Source organism: Eleutherodactylus coqui, chromosome 1 (genome assembly GCF_035609145.1).
Source record: "Eleutherodactylus coqui strain aEleCoq1 chromosome 1, aEleCoq1.hap1, whole genome shotgun sequence".
Lineage (NCBI taxonomy): Eukaryota > Metazoa > Chordata > Amphibia > Anura > Eleutherodactylidae > Eleutherodactylus > Eleutherodactylus coqui.
The window spans coordinates 186,479,910-186,495,250 of record NC_089837.1 but is presented as its reverse complement, the minus strand read 5'-3'; the positions used below and the strand labels follow the sequence as shown (position 1 = coordinate 186,495,250).

At 43.2% G+C, this 15,341-nt stretch overlaps 1 protein-coding gene across 6 annotated transcripts in view; it reads right to left on the bottom strand.

Moving 5' to 3' along the window:
- Positions 1 to 15,341, bottom strand: part of MYO6 (myosin VI) — a 262,780-nt gene that overhangs the window by 189,439 nt on the left and 58,000 nt on the right. For all 6 annotated transcript variants that reach the window (XM_066604748.1, XM_066604765.1, XM_066604773.1 and 3 more), the window contains exons 2-4: positions 8,449 to 8,593; positions 4,692 to 4,761; positions 279 to 352 (exon numbers count right to left, since the gene is read on the bottom strand). In XM_066604748.1, coding sequence (XP_066460845.1) covers positions 279 to 352; positions 4,692 to 4,761; positions 8,449 to 8,565 — 261 coding nt within the window. In that variant the 5' untranslated portion in view covers positions 8,566 to 8,593. The remainder of the gene's footprint in view (positions 1 to 278; positions 353 to 4,691; positions 4,762 to 8,448; positions 8,594 to 15,341) is intronic.

Here is a 15,341-nt window from a genome sequence, read left to right as displayed (position 1 = left end):
AGGGCATTCACTATAATCACGGATTAGCACCGGACGTCTAATTTACCAAAGCAGATATTTTGCTTTCCAGGGGTCACAGACGTGAACCCTGACATGTTTGCCATGGGGTTGCAGAGTGAGTTAAGAGGCACATGAAGGTTGTAGGCAAGCAGGTCCAAAGCCACACTGTAGTCACATTGGTATTTACCATTCAAGTAGCGCTAATCCCCATTTAAAATTACTTGTGCCTAATTCTTGACACATCTACCTAAAAACAAATGGGCTGGAAATGGACTTACGTATATTTTATCTTTACTGTATCTAACTTTAATGTTGTGAAGGAGAGTAGCTTCATTGAGATACATCAACGAACCTGCAACAAAAATAGAGAATTAATAGGTTAATGCTAGAGTTCCCTTACAATGCCTTCAACAACTCAGACTACTATTGACATTACAATGCAGGCCTATTTGTAAAATGAAAATGTAAATAATTAAATAAATAAATGGTGAACAAAAGTGGATTTCTAAAAATTCTGAAACTGGTAGTATCCGAAGCGTGAAACCCCAGCTTCAATCAACAAAATGGTTATAGAGTCAAACTTGCAATTATTCTTTCCTTTACACTTCGTAGTTTTAGTTCCTGTAAGCAGCAACAAGTATATTGCCTGACTTTATTACCATTCTAAATGTAGCTTATATTAAAGGCCAAGACAGACCAGCTCACTTAGGCCATGTCTACATTTGTGTTGTGGCAGCCATTTATGATGGAAGCCATAATGCTCTACATGCAATGCTAAGGTTCAAAAATGACAGAATCTGCAACAGTGGCTCTGGCACAAATGTGAGCATAGACTAACATTTGAAGATTAGCCCAAATCATAAATGGCTCCAAAAATGAAAAGAATCACACCACCTACTGCGTTTCCCCCCAAAATAAGACACTGTCTTATATTAAATTTTGCTCCAAAACGCTGTGGCAGGTTGCCATGTCAGCCTGACTGAGGATTCTCTTCTTTCTGGTAACGGGGCTTGGAATTACCCAGCCTCTGGCAAGTGAGTGCTGTAATTGGATCAAGAGCCAGCCAATAAGAGCCGGCGCTCAATCAGTCACAGCCAGTGAATTACATCAATGAATGGCTGTGAGTGGTTGGATCGAGAGCCGGCTCTAAATGGCTGGCTGAACCCGGACACTGGCGGCTAGGTGAGGTTTTTTTTCAAGTAGTGCAGCTAGGGCTTATTTTTGGGGGAGGGTTTATATTTCAAGCCTCCCAGGAAAATCGGGGAGGGCTCATTATCAGGGTAGGTCTTATTTTGGGTGAAAGTCGGTATCTGTGAGGTTTTGCTTTCAGATGGTAATAAGATGTCATTAGCATAAACATACTTCTTATTCACATCAAGACTGAACATATGCTGGAGACTAATAGTTGATGTTTTCTCTGTAATTCAGGCCTCATGCACACAAGCGGATTTTTGTTGTGGAATACGGGGCGGGCATACATACATAGCATGATACGACAAAGTGATTTTTCATGTCCACAAGCAGAAATCAATTGTGATTTCCGCTTGTGGATGAAAAAATCACAGCATGCTCCATTTTTCTGCAGTTTCCGCACTGAAGTCAATAGAAGCTGTCCAACCCGAGGCCCATCCGCAATTGTCATTCCAGATGGGCTGTGGATTCTGCAGAAAAGGCAGGAGTTTGGAAAAAAATCTGCGAGCCCCGCACAAAAATAGGACATGCCGCGGTTTGTTTGCCGCGCGAGATTTCGCGCGGCCAAACCGCGGCCGTCTGCATAGGAGTGCACTCCTATGCAGGCTTTCAGTGGCGGAAATCCCGCCGCGGGATTTCCACCCGTGTGCAGGCGCCCTTAAGCTAGGTTTCCATGCGGTGTTTATTATTACATTTCCACTGTAGTTTTGCACTGCAGATATTATTTGCTCATTTGAAGGGGTGAAATCCACATTAAAAATCAACGTATTTGAAATTATGTTAATTTCAAATCTATACCGCAGTTCCATTGCAGATCATTAATTTCAGATTTACTTTCACCTTCAATGTGACCCATTATTGGTACAATTCCACTGAAAAACAAACTTGAAATTTTTTAGGGTGGAAAAATAAAAATACTAAAATAATGTGGTTGCATAAGTGTTCACACCCTGTTATATTTAGAGATGTGGTTGTGTTCAGAATTAGCCAATCACATTTAAACTCACGTTAAACAGTAATCAGTACACAGCTGCCATTATTTACAGCGATTCTGATTTACCCCGTATAAAGTTCATCTCTTCTAGTTGGATTTTCCTGACATTTCCTTAGGTCACTCTCACACGGGTTTTTTTTTTTTGCAGTATTGAAAAATGCTGTACTGAGCCTCCATTCATTTCAATGGGGCTTCTCAGATGAGCGTTTTAGCAAAAAGAGTTCCTAACGTGCATTAAAACACATGCTATATGTTCTATTTTTGGGTGTTCAGCGTGTTTTTATCACCCTCCATCACCCATTACAATGATGGGCTGCATTAAAAATGCTGTGAAATGCAGTCTAAAATTATGTTCTAATATGCTGAAAAACGTGGCGTTTTTAAAAACCGCCTGCATGAGAGTGACCTTAATTGTGTTTTTCAGCAAAAGCCTTGGTCCATAAGGAGCTTACAACACATCAAAGGGATCCGTTTGTTGAAAGGTATCAGTTAAGAGAAGGGGCCAAAATATTTCTAAGCCATTGCATATACCATGGAGCACAATGATGACATTACCAAGAAATGGATGGCTCTCAAAAATTGATGAAAAGACCAGAAGAAAAGTTGTTCAAGAGGCCTACAGCAACATTAAAGAGGTTGCAGGAGTCTCTGGCAAGTACCGGTTATGTAGTGCATGTGACAACCATCTCCCGTATTGTTCATATGTCTGATGTACGGTAGGATGGCAAGACGGAAGCCTTTTCTAAGAAAAAAAAAAACGTCCAAGCCCGGCTATGTTTTGCCAAAACCTACATCAAGTCTGCCAAAAGTATGATGAGACCAAGATTGAACTTTTTGGCCATAAATCCGAAAGGCCACAAAGCCAAACACTGTGCATCACCAAAAGAACACCTCACCCACGGTGAAGCATAGTGGAGGCAGCATTATGGGGATGTTTTTCTGCTGCTTAAACTGGGGCTTTAGTCAAGCTGGAGGGAATTATAAGAAGTTCTAAATATCAGCCCATTTTGGCACAAAACCTTCAGGCCTCTGCTAAAAAGCTGAAGAGCAAGTTTACCTTTAAACACAACCATACAAAGCATACCTCCAAATCAACAAAAAAATGCCTTCACCAGAAGAAGATGAAAGTTCTGGAATGGCCCAGCCAGAGCCCAGACCTGAATCCCATTGAAAATCTGTGGGTTGACCTGAAGAGGGCGCTACACACAAGATGCCTTCACAATCTGACAGATTTGGAGCACTTTAGCACGAAAGACTGGACAAAAACTGCCAAGTCAAAATGTGCCATGCTGAGTTACCAACCCAAAAAGACTGAATGCTGTCAAAGTCAAAAGCTACATCAACCATCGGCAAAATATTAATTTTAGGGTGTGTATATTTATGCAACCACATTATCTTCGTTTTTTTATTTGTTTTTTTTCCACCCTGAAAGATTTCAGTTTGTTTTTCAATGGAATTGTACAGATAATGGGTCGCATTGAAGGTGGAAACAAATCTGTAATGATTCAGCTTTTCATTTTTTTTTGCCATGACAAAACATGGCATTTTAACAGGGGTGTGTAGACCTTTTATATCCACTGTATATGGGCACACAAAATGCAAGGGGTGGTTTTCTAAAGCCCAGCTGTATTCACAAAATACAAGGCAAACAAAGTTATTTTAGTGAACATCAATGAGAATAGCTTCTCTAGTGGTTACATGCAAAATACTAATGGAACTGGACTTTGAACAGTAATTGCCTTCTAAATGACGCTAAGTAACCAGGAGTTCTAAGGCCCATTTCCCATTAATGGGTAACTAATCCAGGAACTGTTGAATTATTTCTTCAGAGCAATGTAAAGTAATGAGTAACGTGAAGTCTGACTGCATTAAGGCTGGAACAACAAACTGCTTGTTTCCTGTAAATTACAAAAAGCTAAACCTACAGTCAACACACATAAAACAATGTGTACTATACAACTATATCCCCAAAAGAGTACAGCGTAAGGCCTCATGTCCACGGGCGAATCGAATTCTGCTAGCGAATTTCCGCAGCAGGAGACCTGCGGAAACCATTTGCAGGAGATTGCGGATGTATAGTTTTTCCGCTCAGATGTACATGGATGCACTGTGGATCATCCGCAGCCCAACCACCCAGCCTTTTCCCCACATCCCCAATTGATTTTAACCTTAAAATCCGCAATTGTATTTGCGGATGCAGTGCGGATCGTCCGCACCCATTGACTTCTATTGAGCCTGTCCACACGGAATCCGCACTGAAATGGAGCATGCTGCGATTTGTTTTCCGCACCAAATGGTCTGCAAATCAAATCCACATGCTTACATTCAGTTGTGGGTGCCAATGCTTCCCTATGGGTACTTTGAATAACGGATCTTCCGTGTGGGTGACCGATGCGGATTCCACAAATCAAATCCGCCCGTGGACATTGGCCTTAGTGTCATTATAGTGGGAAACAAATGAGTATGTAAAAATATATGTAGATGGTCAAACACAACGGATACATACAGTTGTCTTCCACATGTTTTGAGATGTCCTCTTCAGCAGGAAAAACCTGGTTTATAGCTGCCAAAAAAGTCTTAAAACACAAAAAAAATGAACACTATTAGCATGCCTAGTAAATATTGTACATGATGATAGATCACTACACCATACAACCTTCAATTCCATACAATAGTAACAGTACAAAAAGTGCATCATTTTTATTGTTCCAATGAATAATGAAGCAACTTTTGTAATAGTCTTAACAAACATTCCCACAATATACAATTACAGTTCATACGCCGACCTCAACTGTATGGCAGGCTACAAACTTGTAGTCCGATCTTACAGCCATTCTGCAATCCATCGGCTAATCTACTGAACGCATGCTAGTAAAGATGAAAGATAGTGTGACTGCAGCATCAGACTACACAGGGTTTGTTTGTAGTCTGTTGCTATGGAGACACAAATAAGTGCTGTAATCCAACTAAATTTTAATTAGGAATATTTATAAATTTGCCTTTTTTTATTTTAGAAGCAGTGGGACAATAATGTTCTTTGTGAAGCTGTAGCTAGCCTTTAAATGTGCACTGTAAATTATTGGTTGTATTCTTACTGCTCAACGTCAATCTTTATTTACAGGGCTGCAACAATAAAGTCAACAACATGTGACTGCTGCAGCCAATCAATGACCTCACTGGTCACAAACTGTTAAAGTAAAGTCACCGCTGCAGCCCTGAAAACAAAGGAATGGAAGGGAGCAGTAGAAAGCATTGCATTTAACCGGTAAGTAATGCTTATTTGGTTATCTTTTCACCATCACCTGCCATTGCTCCAATTTTGTCTGATATCAGACAATCCATTTAATGATTGTAGTTCTGTTATGTACACTAAATAATATATTAAGAATTATGTCTAATATTAGGTTATTATTGAAATCACAGCAGCACATTCAGGGTTAACTAGTCAGCAAATGACAGCAGAATGTTCTGTTCATACACCGATGCGCCAAAAGTCATGGGATAGCACTACGCAAATGGATTATGAAGTACCGTTACCTCAGGTAACTGCTTGGGAACGCCCACACCTGATTCCATTTTAAGGTGTTCTTTTATGACTGGGGCTGAACACTGGCCAATGTGCTCATGGCAAGGCAACATGAATTAGTGAGTTCCAATGAAAAATGATAGTATGTGGCAGACAGATGGGACATTCTCTTTCCAAGGCTGTGTGGACCATTAACAATCCTCAATCCAGTGTCCCGTGTGTACCAGAAAAATGTCATTGAAGGCATTAATAATAATAATCATCTTTATTTATATAGCGCCAACATATTCCGCAGCGCTTACAAAAATAGGGAGAACAGAAACAAAACCACGGTTACATGTAATAATCAATTGATGAAAATAGTAGGGGTGAGGGTCCTGCTCCAACGAGCTTACAGACTACAGATAACGGGGTGATAAAGAAGGTAAAGGGGTGGAGATGTGCACGGTATGGCGAGGTGGAGTGTGAGTGATGGTCAAATTAAGCCGTATAGTGGCTGAATCGGTATGATTGCAGGGGGCGGTTGATTGTGGCTGACACGGATTGCAATCAATAGGACAGGAAGCATGTTATCAAGCGGAGTAGAGAGGGGTTTGGTTTAGGAGATTTGGTATGCCTTCCTGAAGAGGTACGCTTTTAGAGCACGCCTGAAGTTTAGTGTGTGATTGCCCAGATATCTTTTGGTAGCGCGTTCCAGAGGACTGGTGCTGCTTTTCAGAGGTTTTGGAAGTGGGAATGAGAGGTTCAAGTTAAAGGAGCACTAAATCTGATTTTGTTAGCGGAGCGGAGGGCGCAGGCTGAGTGGTGGTTTTGAGTTGAGGGATACATTGTAGGGCGGTGCGGTGCTGTGGAGAGCTTTGTGGATGAGGGTAGTGAATTTGAATAGAATTCTGTATTTGACGGGCAGCCAGTGCAGTGACCGCCACAGGGCAGAGGCGTCTAAATAGCTGCTGGACAGGAAGATGAGCCTGGCTGCCCCATTTAAGATGGATTGGAGAGGGTAGAGTCTGGCGCAGGGAAGGCTGATCAGCAACGAGTTGCAATAATCAAGACGAGGGTGGATGAGGGCAACAGTGTGCATTTTTAGCATGTCCACAATGAGAAAAGGACGGATTCTTGCACTGATCTTGAGGTGCAGATAACATGTTCGGCAAGAGATTGGATGTAGGGGTAAAGGAGAGATCGGAGTCGAATATAACCCCAAGACAGCGGACGTGCTGTCTGGGAATTATGGTGGTGCCACACACTGAGATGGAGATGTCAGGATGAGGTCGGTTAGCAGAGGGTGGAAAAATGAGTAGGTCAGTTTTTGAGAGGTTCAGTTTTAGGTAGAGAGGACATAGTATTAGAGGCAGGGGACAGACAGTCAGTGGAATTCTGAAGGAATGGTGATATGATGTCATGAGAAGGAGTGTATAACTGGGTGTCATCAGTATAGAGATGGTACTGAAATCCAAACCTCCTGATTGTTTGTCCAATAGGGGCTGGGTAGAAGGAGAAGAGAAAGGGGCCGAGCCCTGGGGAACCCCAACAGCAAGGGAAAGAGGAGATGAGTTAGAGCCTGCAAAGGATTACCACGCATAATGAATCACCAATGGGTGCTTAATGATTGTGACTGATGGCATCTGGCTAGAATTGTTTTTGAGAACAGACAAGCGACTCTAGCACAAATAACATCTACAATCAATACAGGAGGCTCCACATGCATATCCCATTGATCGGTGCAGAATCGGTGCCTAATACAGTGGCTCTGTTAACACAGCGACAATGGGCATAGCACCTCACCTGCACTCATGAGGTTGTTAAAGGAACCTTAGAGAACTGGCAAAATGTGGTGTGGTCCAATGAGCCACAATACCAATTGTTTCAGGCTGATGGTAAGGTTCCTAGAACCCATGAAGTCAATGACCCCAGTTGTCAACAAGGCACTGTGCAGACAGGTGGTGTTTCAATACTGGAGTGGGGTGTGCTCTCATGGCACAGGATGCGTCGACTGGTCTGCCTAAAGGGGTCATTGACTGGTGTACGCTTCATTTCACTGCTTCGTGACCATTTGCAGCCATTCATGGTCTTCATGTACCTCCACGATGATGGAATATTCTTGCAGGACAATGCACTGTGCCATTAGACCCAATGTTGTCCAGAAATGGTTACAGGAGCAATCTGGACAGTTCCTATGAATGGTGCGGCCAGTATGTTCACCAAACATGAGTTCAATTGAGCATATATGGGATGGGTGGAGAGGTTCATTCGCACCCGAGATCTTGCACATACAAATACCACAGAGAGGTCTGTGGATATTCAAATAGCATGGCTCAACATCTTCCATCCATTGGCAAAATTGATGCCACATTGACTTGCTGCACTTTGCTGGGCTAGCGTGGCCCTACATGATATTCGTTCCAGTCTCATAACTTTTGTCATGTCAGTGTATTAAGGAACATCTTATACAGTAGGAACCTGATGTTAGATAACCTATTCTTAAAACAACACCAAGGAATTAAAATTCTCTAAACCCTACACCTCTGCTATCAAACGCTTCTAAATAGTCCATCTTAGTTCAGCTTTCTTGAATTTTACAGTAGACTTTATGGTCATATCATTGGACTTTACACATATAGTATATAGCAGATGCTTGCAAAGCAAAGACATCATCAGTATCCTGGAGTCATGGATGCTCGGAGGAATATAATCTCTAAAGACATGTATTCACAATTAGAACCCAATGAAAACATACCTTTCCTTTCTGATTTAGTGGTTCAATCGTTAAAGAATCTGGACCAATATCCACAATTTTACCCAACTGAAAACCATCAGTTGGGTGGGGCGCCCAGACTGGTTTCCCGTCCTCCATGGTGCTTTTTTACTGCTTCCACAGTTTACTAAAAATAAGAAAACAAGACATCCATCAATTATTGAAAGCTTGACCTATTTGGTATCATCGCCTCTTAATTACAGGGCCAGAAATGTAATAATGTAAAATTTTATCATGACATGTGCAAATGGAATACATTGTGCTACACCAGTATTTTCCAAACTCCAGTCCTCACAACCCCCACCAACAGGTCATGATTTGAGGATATCCTATAAAGAAAATCTCTGAGGCACTGACACATCACCTGTGCAATACTGAGGAAATCCTTAAAACATGACCTGTTGGGGGTTGTAATGAATACAATTTGGGAAACATACAATAAAAACTTAGATCTCATCAAGGAAGTCAAAATATAAATGACATACATTGGCCAGGAGCAAACATTGGCTGATTTACCAATATCAATCCAAGTGTCCCTTCCATCATATTTTAATGGCATCAATACATACAAGTCGTAATAAGATTACATTTACGGAACCACAGAATATATAAGGAGGCTGTTTCAAAGAAATAAAATAAACAAGAACACACCAAGGAGACTATCAAGACTTATATATTTCAAGGGGCATTAGGAGACATGCCTAATCTTACTAAGGGTACTTTTCCACTGAAGCCATGCATTAAATTATAGAGGGCCCTATTCTGGTACCTATAGAACTCTATAATATTCGAAGCATGGAGTCACATCTTATTTCACCTCCTTCTATTTTATAACCATGAACATTAATAATGTTCTTTTTATTAGCAATGGCATTTAGAATCATCAAGACCTCAATGTGCCTGAGCCATCAATTTTACCTATCTCATGTCCATTTCCTTATAGGTCTAGTTGCTGTGGAACTCCCCATGAAAGCCATGCGAGCAAATGTACTTCTCCAAATACTGGAGAATAGCATGGCAACTAGTCAGTCTCGCCAGACCTGGGAGAAGTTCACAAACCTCAGGCATTATTCTAAAAGGATAGCACTTAGACTGTATGATTAGGTGTTTCCACACCTGAATATTTTCAGCCGTCCTTTATTACCACCTCACCGTCCTTTATTAGCACAGCACCGTCCTATGCTAAGTAGAGTAAACATGCAATAAAGCAACACTGAGTCATACGCTAAAACAGAAAACAAGCCCTGGATTTACCATACTGACACAAAAGGAGGCAGCAAAAATGGTTCTAACAGAGGAGCTATATACACGTGTACTAAAGTTAATTAAAGTCTAGACTACAGAAAGTTATAAAGAGCTTCACCACTAAAAATACTGCATAGTAAAACAGGTTTTAACAATTGTAACAGGAAAAGTAGACGTAGAAGTATTTAATTAAACTGCTTGTATGAGAGAACCAGACAAAAGTACAACCTGCAATAATTGTGATCACGCTTTATACACCAATTGTCCATAATATTAAAGCTACTGACAGGTGAAGTGAACAATTATATTCCTACATTGGTGCCTGGCAAAGGGTGGGATGAATTAAGTAGCAAGTCAGCAGTGAGTTCTGGAAGTAGAAAAAAATGGGCAAGTGAGAATCTGAGCGACTTTCAGAAGGGCCAAATTGTGATTGCTAGATGACTAGGTCAGAGCGCCTTCAAAACAAGACGTTTTGTAGGGCGTTCCAAAATGCATTGATTAGTGGTTTCCAGAAGTGGTCCAACCACTGAATCAGCAACAAAGTCATAGTTGCCAAGGATCACTGAAGTTAATGGGGGCTAGATGTCTACTTCGAACCGATAGACAAATTCCTGAAAAACATTCCGGCTGACTATTATGGAAAGATATCAGAACACAATGCATTGCAGCTTGAATGCCTCTCGGAGCCATTTAGAGTTTCAAAACCTCCTCTCATAAAAACCCCTTGGTTGGCTTCTGAAGGGAGCTTTGGGACCCAGCCGGTAGTAAGGAGCCATATTAACACTATTATTCGCACTATTATCATTACGATTCTAATTCCACTTGTCCCATTTTCCCTTTATCTATTACCATCCTTTTTCTTTTTCTATTTGATGTAGTTCCTCCACCTTCCCCTCTCTTGTGTCATTTGTTGTTTATACTTCTCTCTTTCTCTACACTATGCCTTCTGAGACCATTCCTCAGAGGCTCACTTCTTTGCTGTGAAGAGATATACTGCAATACTTCTCCTGTTAACCGGTTTTCACAGTTTCCAGCATTCGTTACTTAGATCACCATCTAATGATTTAATAAGTTGGGAACAATAAAAGTCCCAAGTATATTTCGGCTGATTGCTTGTTTGAAATGTTCTATTTTTGATTCTTATGCTTATTATTAGGTCCTGTGTGATGGATATTTTGTATTGCACTTTTGTAAAAAATTAACTTAATAAAAACTGATAAACATAATTGCCTATTCTGTGCATTTTTGAAAAAAATTAACGCTCAAGGACATTTTCAATGCTATGTTGCCATATATCATCTAGGACACCTTCAGAGGTCTTGTGGAGTCCAATCCTCGATGGGTCATAGCTGTTCTGGAAGCTCAAGAGTGACAATTAAAAATATTAGGTGGTTTTCATCTTATGGCTATTAATCACAGTACATACTGAATTGTCCCCAAAGTACCAGCTCCAGAAGGGACTTGGCACAGGAACACAAGGGACTTGGCAACCACATCGCACAAATGTGCTGCTCTGGAATGCTTTGTTTGAACATAAATAATCTGTTCTAAAATACTGCAGTGACCAAAACTCAAGACGTGTCTCAACAGCGGGCACAGTGATGCAACTGTTGGAGTAGATGCCATACTAATTATCACCCAGCCACCCCAGAAAGATACGGATTACTTACTGGTAGTCCCATTTCCAGGAGTCATCACGACGGCCCCATTACGTATGGAAGTTGCCCTCTGACCCAGGTAGGGACAGGAAGAGTTTAAAAGCACCTCCCCTTTCCACCATGCTTTAGTGACTTACAAATTATTACGGTGGACAATGTTTACTAAACCAAATTTTACCTTTATTCGGTCATATTTACATTTGAAAAACATGAATTAAACTAAAAGGGAGGGAACTATGGGCCGTCGTGATGACTCCTGGAAATGGGACTACCGGTAAGTAATCCGTATCTTTCCAGAGCGTTATCCCGACGGCCCCATTACGTATGGAGTATACCAAATTATACGTGGCCCTAGGGCGGGACTACTGCCTGGAGGACTTTTCGTCCATAGCCCAGGTCTTTGTCCGACTGGACGTTAACCCTGTAGTGTCGGGTAAATGTATGTATGCTAGACCAGGTGGCTGCTTTGCAGATCTGCTCGGCAGACGCCTGGCCTTTTTCTGCCCAAGAGGAGGAGAGGGAGCGTGTGGAGTGGGCTCTAATTTTCCCCGGAGGATCGAGACCCCTGGCTTTATATGCCTCTTGGATGGCAGTCTTGATCCACCTCGCGATGGTGCTCTTAGATGCCGTCTTTCCTTTTGCCGACCCCTGAAATTGGATAAAGAGGTTATTATTTTTACGGAAAGAGCGGGTAGCCTCCAGATACGCTAGAACGGCTCTCCTAACGTCTAGGCTATGAAATTCTCGTTCTTTTTCATTGCGGGGATTTTGACAGAAGGAGGGCAGAGTGATCGTCTGCTCCCTATGAAAATTTGACACTACCTTCGGTAGGAAGGCTGGGTCCAATTTGAAGATAATCCTGTCATCTTGTATTACCATGTATGGTTCAATACAGTATAACGCTTGTAATTCCCCTATTCTCCGAGCCGAAGTTATGGCAACTAAAAGGGTAACTATTAGCGTGAGTAGTCTCAGGGAGAGTTAGGAGAGGGGTTCAAAGGGGGGTTGGCAAAAACTATTTAGGACTATATTTAGGTCCCAGGTAGGGAAAGTTTCTCTGACAAAGGGTCGAAGTCGTTCTGCCCCTTTGAGAAACCTACGCACCCAGCGGTGTTCTGCCAAAGGGAAGTCTAGGTAGGACCCTAGTGCTGCTGTATGAACTTTAAGGGTTCTAGGGCTAAGGCCTTTCTCTAGGCCTGCCTGTAAAAATTCCAGGATTACAGGTATGTCAATCCCTGGGATTTTCCCTGGCTCTATTTTACAGAAATCTGTGAATTTCCTCCATATCCTATCGTAGATGGCTGTCGTGATAGGCTTACGGCTTTTTGTCAGGGTAGTAATTACATTATGGGAGAGTCCCTTCCCACGCAGTATCATGCTTTCAGCATCCATGCTGCTAGCCTCAATTTCTCGACCACCGGGTATGTTAGCGGGCCCTGGAGCAGGAGATCTTCCACGGCTGGTAGTAGGAGTGGACCTCGGGTAGTCAAGGCTTTTAGCAGGGGATACCAGGGCCTTTTGTCCCACATAGGGGCAACTAGTATGACAGCCACCCGGCTGGTTTGGATTTTCCTGAGGGTGCGGAGGATCAGTGGGAAAGGGGGAAAGGCGTAGGCTAGGTCCATGTCCCAGCTTTGGGACAGGGCATCTACCCCGCACGGATTGTCTCTGGGATTCAGCGAGTAAAAGTCCTGGCACTTTGAATTTTTCCTCGTGGCGAACAGGTCTATCTGCGGTTCTCCCCACTGGCAGATTAGTTGGTTGAAGACTCGCTGGTTCAGTCCCCATTCTCCTGGAAGAATGCTCTGTCTGCTCAGGAAGTCGGCGGCGGCGTTTGTGGACCCTTTTAGATGGATCGCTGAGAGAGACAGCACGTTGGATTCTGCCCAGCGGAGTATCTTTGTCGCCAGTTGTTGCAGGTGTGGGTGTCGCGTTCCCCCCTGGTGACGAACAAATGACAGAGCTGTCATATTATCTGTTAGAATTTTGATATGCCTTCCTCTTATAAGGGGTTCTGCTGCCTGAAGGGCCTCCCAGATTGCCCTTAATTCTCTGAAATTGGATGAGCGCTTAGCTACTTGGGGGTCCCAGATTCTCTGTAGATTTAGGTCGGCTACTTGCGCTCCCCATCCCGTTTTGCTGGCATCTGTTGTGATGGGTACAGTAGGTTCTTGTGACCAGGAGGTACCCTTGCTCAGGTTCCTCTGCGAGGTCCACCAGCGTAGGGACTCTTTGACTCGGACGGACAGGCTCACCTTCTTATCCAGGGATGTCTGCCGTTTGTCCCAGTTGGCAAGGATAAATCCTTGTAGTTGCCGGGTATGGGCTTGTGCCCACGGGACTATCTGAATGCAGGCTGTCAGAATGCCCAGCACCTTCATTGTTTCTCTAATAGAAACCGTCGTAGCCTGACAGAGGGAGTTTACTCTTTGGATGAGGTCTTCCTTCCTAGATGATGGAAGCCGGGATTCCTGGATGTGGGAGTCTAGCAATACGCCCAGGTATACCTTCTGTGTATCTGGATTCAGGTCGGACTTTTGTTTATTGACTATCCACCCTAAACTGTTTAGGGTAGATAAGACCATGGATAGGTCTATACGTATAGACTTCTCTGTCCTTGATACTAACAAGAAGTCATCCAGGTATGGAAATATACGGATTTGGTTCCGTCTGAAATAGGCTACCATCTCTATTATGATTTTTGTGAAGACCCGAGGGGCGGTGGAGATTCCGAATGGAAGGGCCGTGAATTGATAATGTTGGATCTTGTCCCCCTCCCGCAGAGCGAATCTCAGGTATTTGTGATGGGCTGCAGTTATTGGGACGTGATAATATGCATCTTTGAGATCTATAGTGCACATTACACTATCCCGGTCTATTAGTGAGACAATAGATCTTACGGTTTCCATCTTGAATTTTTTGTACGAAATAAATTTATTTAGGGCTTTAAGGTTAAAGATAGCCCTAATGGAACCGTTTGGTTTTTTGATTAGAAATAGGGGGGAATAGAATCCCTCACCCTTTTCGTGATCAGGGACTTGTGTAATGACCCCTAAGTCCTTGAGTTCCTGCACACCTTTTATGAGGTTCCCTTGTTCCTGTAGGGACCCAGGGGAGGTTATAAGGAATCTCCTAGGGGGTAGAGAGTGGAACTCAATTCGGTACCCAGCTTCGATTATTCGGAGTACCCAGGGGTTAGATGTTATCCCCTGCTACTGGCTTAGATAGCCCGCTAATGTACCCCCTGTTTGTTCAGGAGAGGGTTGAGCTTCCTTACCCCGACCTCCCTTGGGGTACGACCATCTTCCAGTCTTCCCTTTTCCTTTAACTTCGGGAGGTGGCTGGCGTGTCCTCCTCAGAAAGGATGGTTTCCTGAAAGGTTGTCTGTCGGGCAGGGTCTTGCTCTTGTCGCCGACTTTCTCTAGGATTTTGTCCAGGATGGGCCCAAACATGTATTCCCCTTGGAAGGGGATGGCGCAGAGCTTGTTTTTAGACGTTATATCTGCGGCCCATGTCTTCAGCCATAATACCCTTCTTGCAGAGTTGCTGAGGACTCCGGTTTTTGCACCGTATCTCACCGTCTCCGCTGATGCGTCAGCCAGGAAGGCGGTAGCCATTTTTAGGAGGGGGAGACAGCTGGCTAACTCCTCTCTGGGGGCCCGATCCTTGATAGAGGCTTCCAGCCTGTTTAGCCATAGCACCATGGATCTGGCCACAGAAGTTGAGGCTATGTTGGTCTCAATGGTAAGGGATGTTGCCTCCCAGGCTTTCTTCATTAATCCGTCATTTTTTTTATCCATCAGATCGGACAGCTGGGAAGTGTCCTCAAAGGGCAAGAGGGTTTTCTTGGCCACTTTTGCAATTTGGATGTCCACCTTAGGGGTCTCCCTGTACAGGCGGACGTCCTCAGTAGCGAACGCGAGCCGGTTTCAGATTTCTCTTGAAACCGCTATTCTTTTTTCCGGCTCCTGC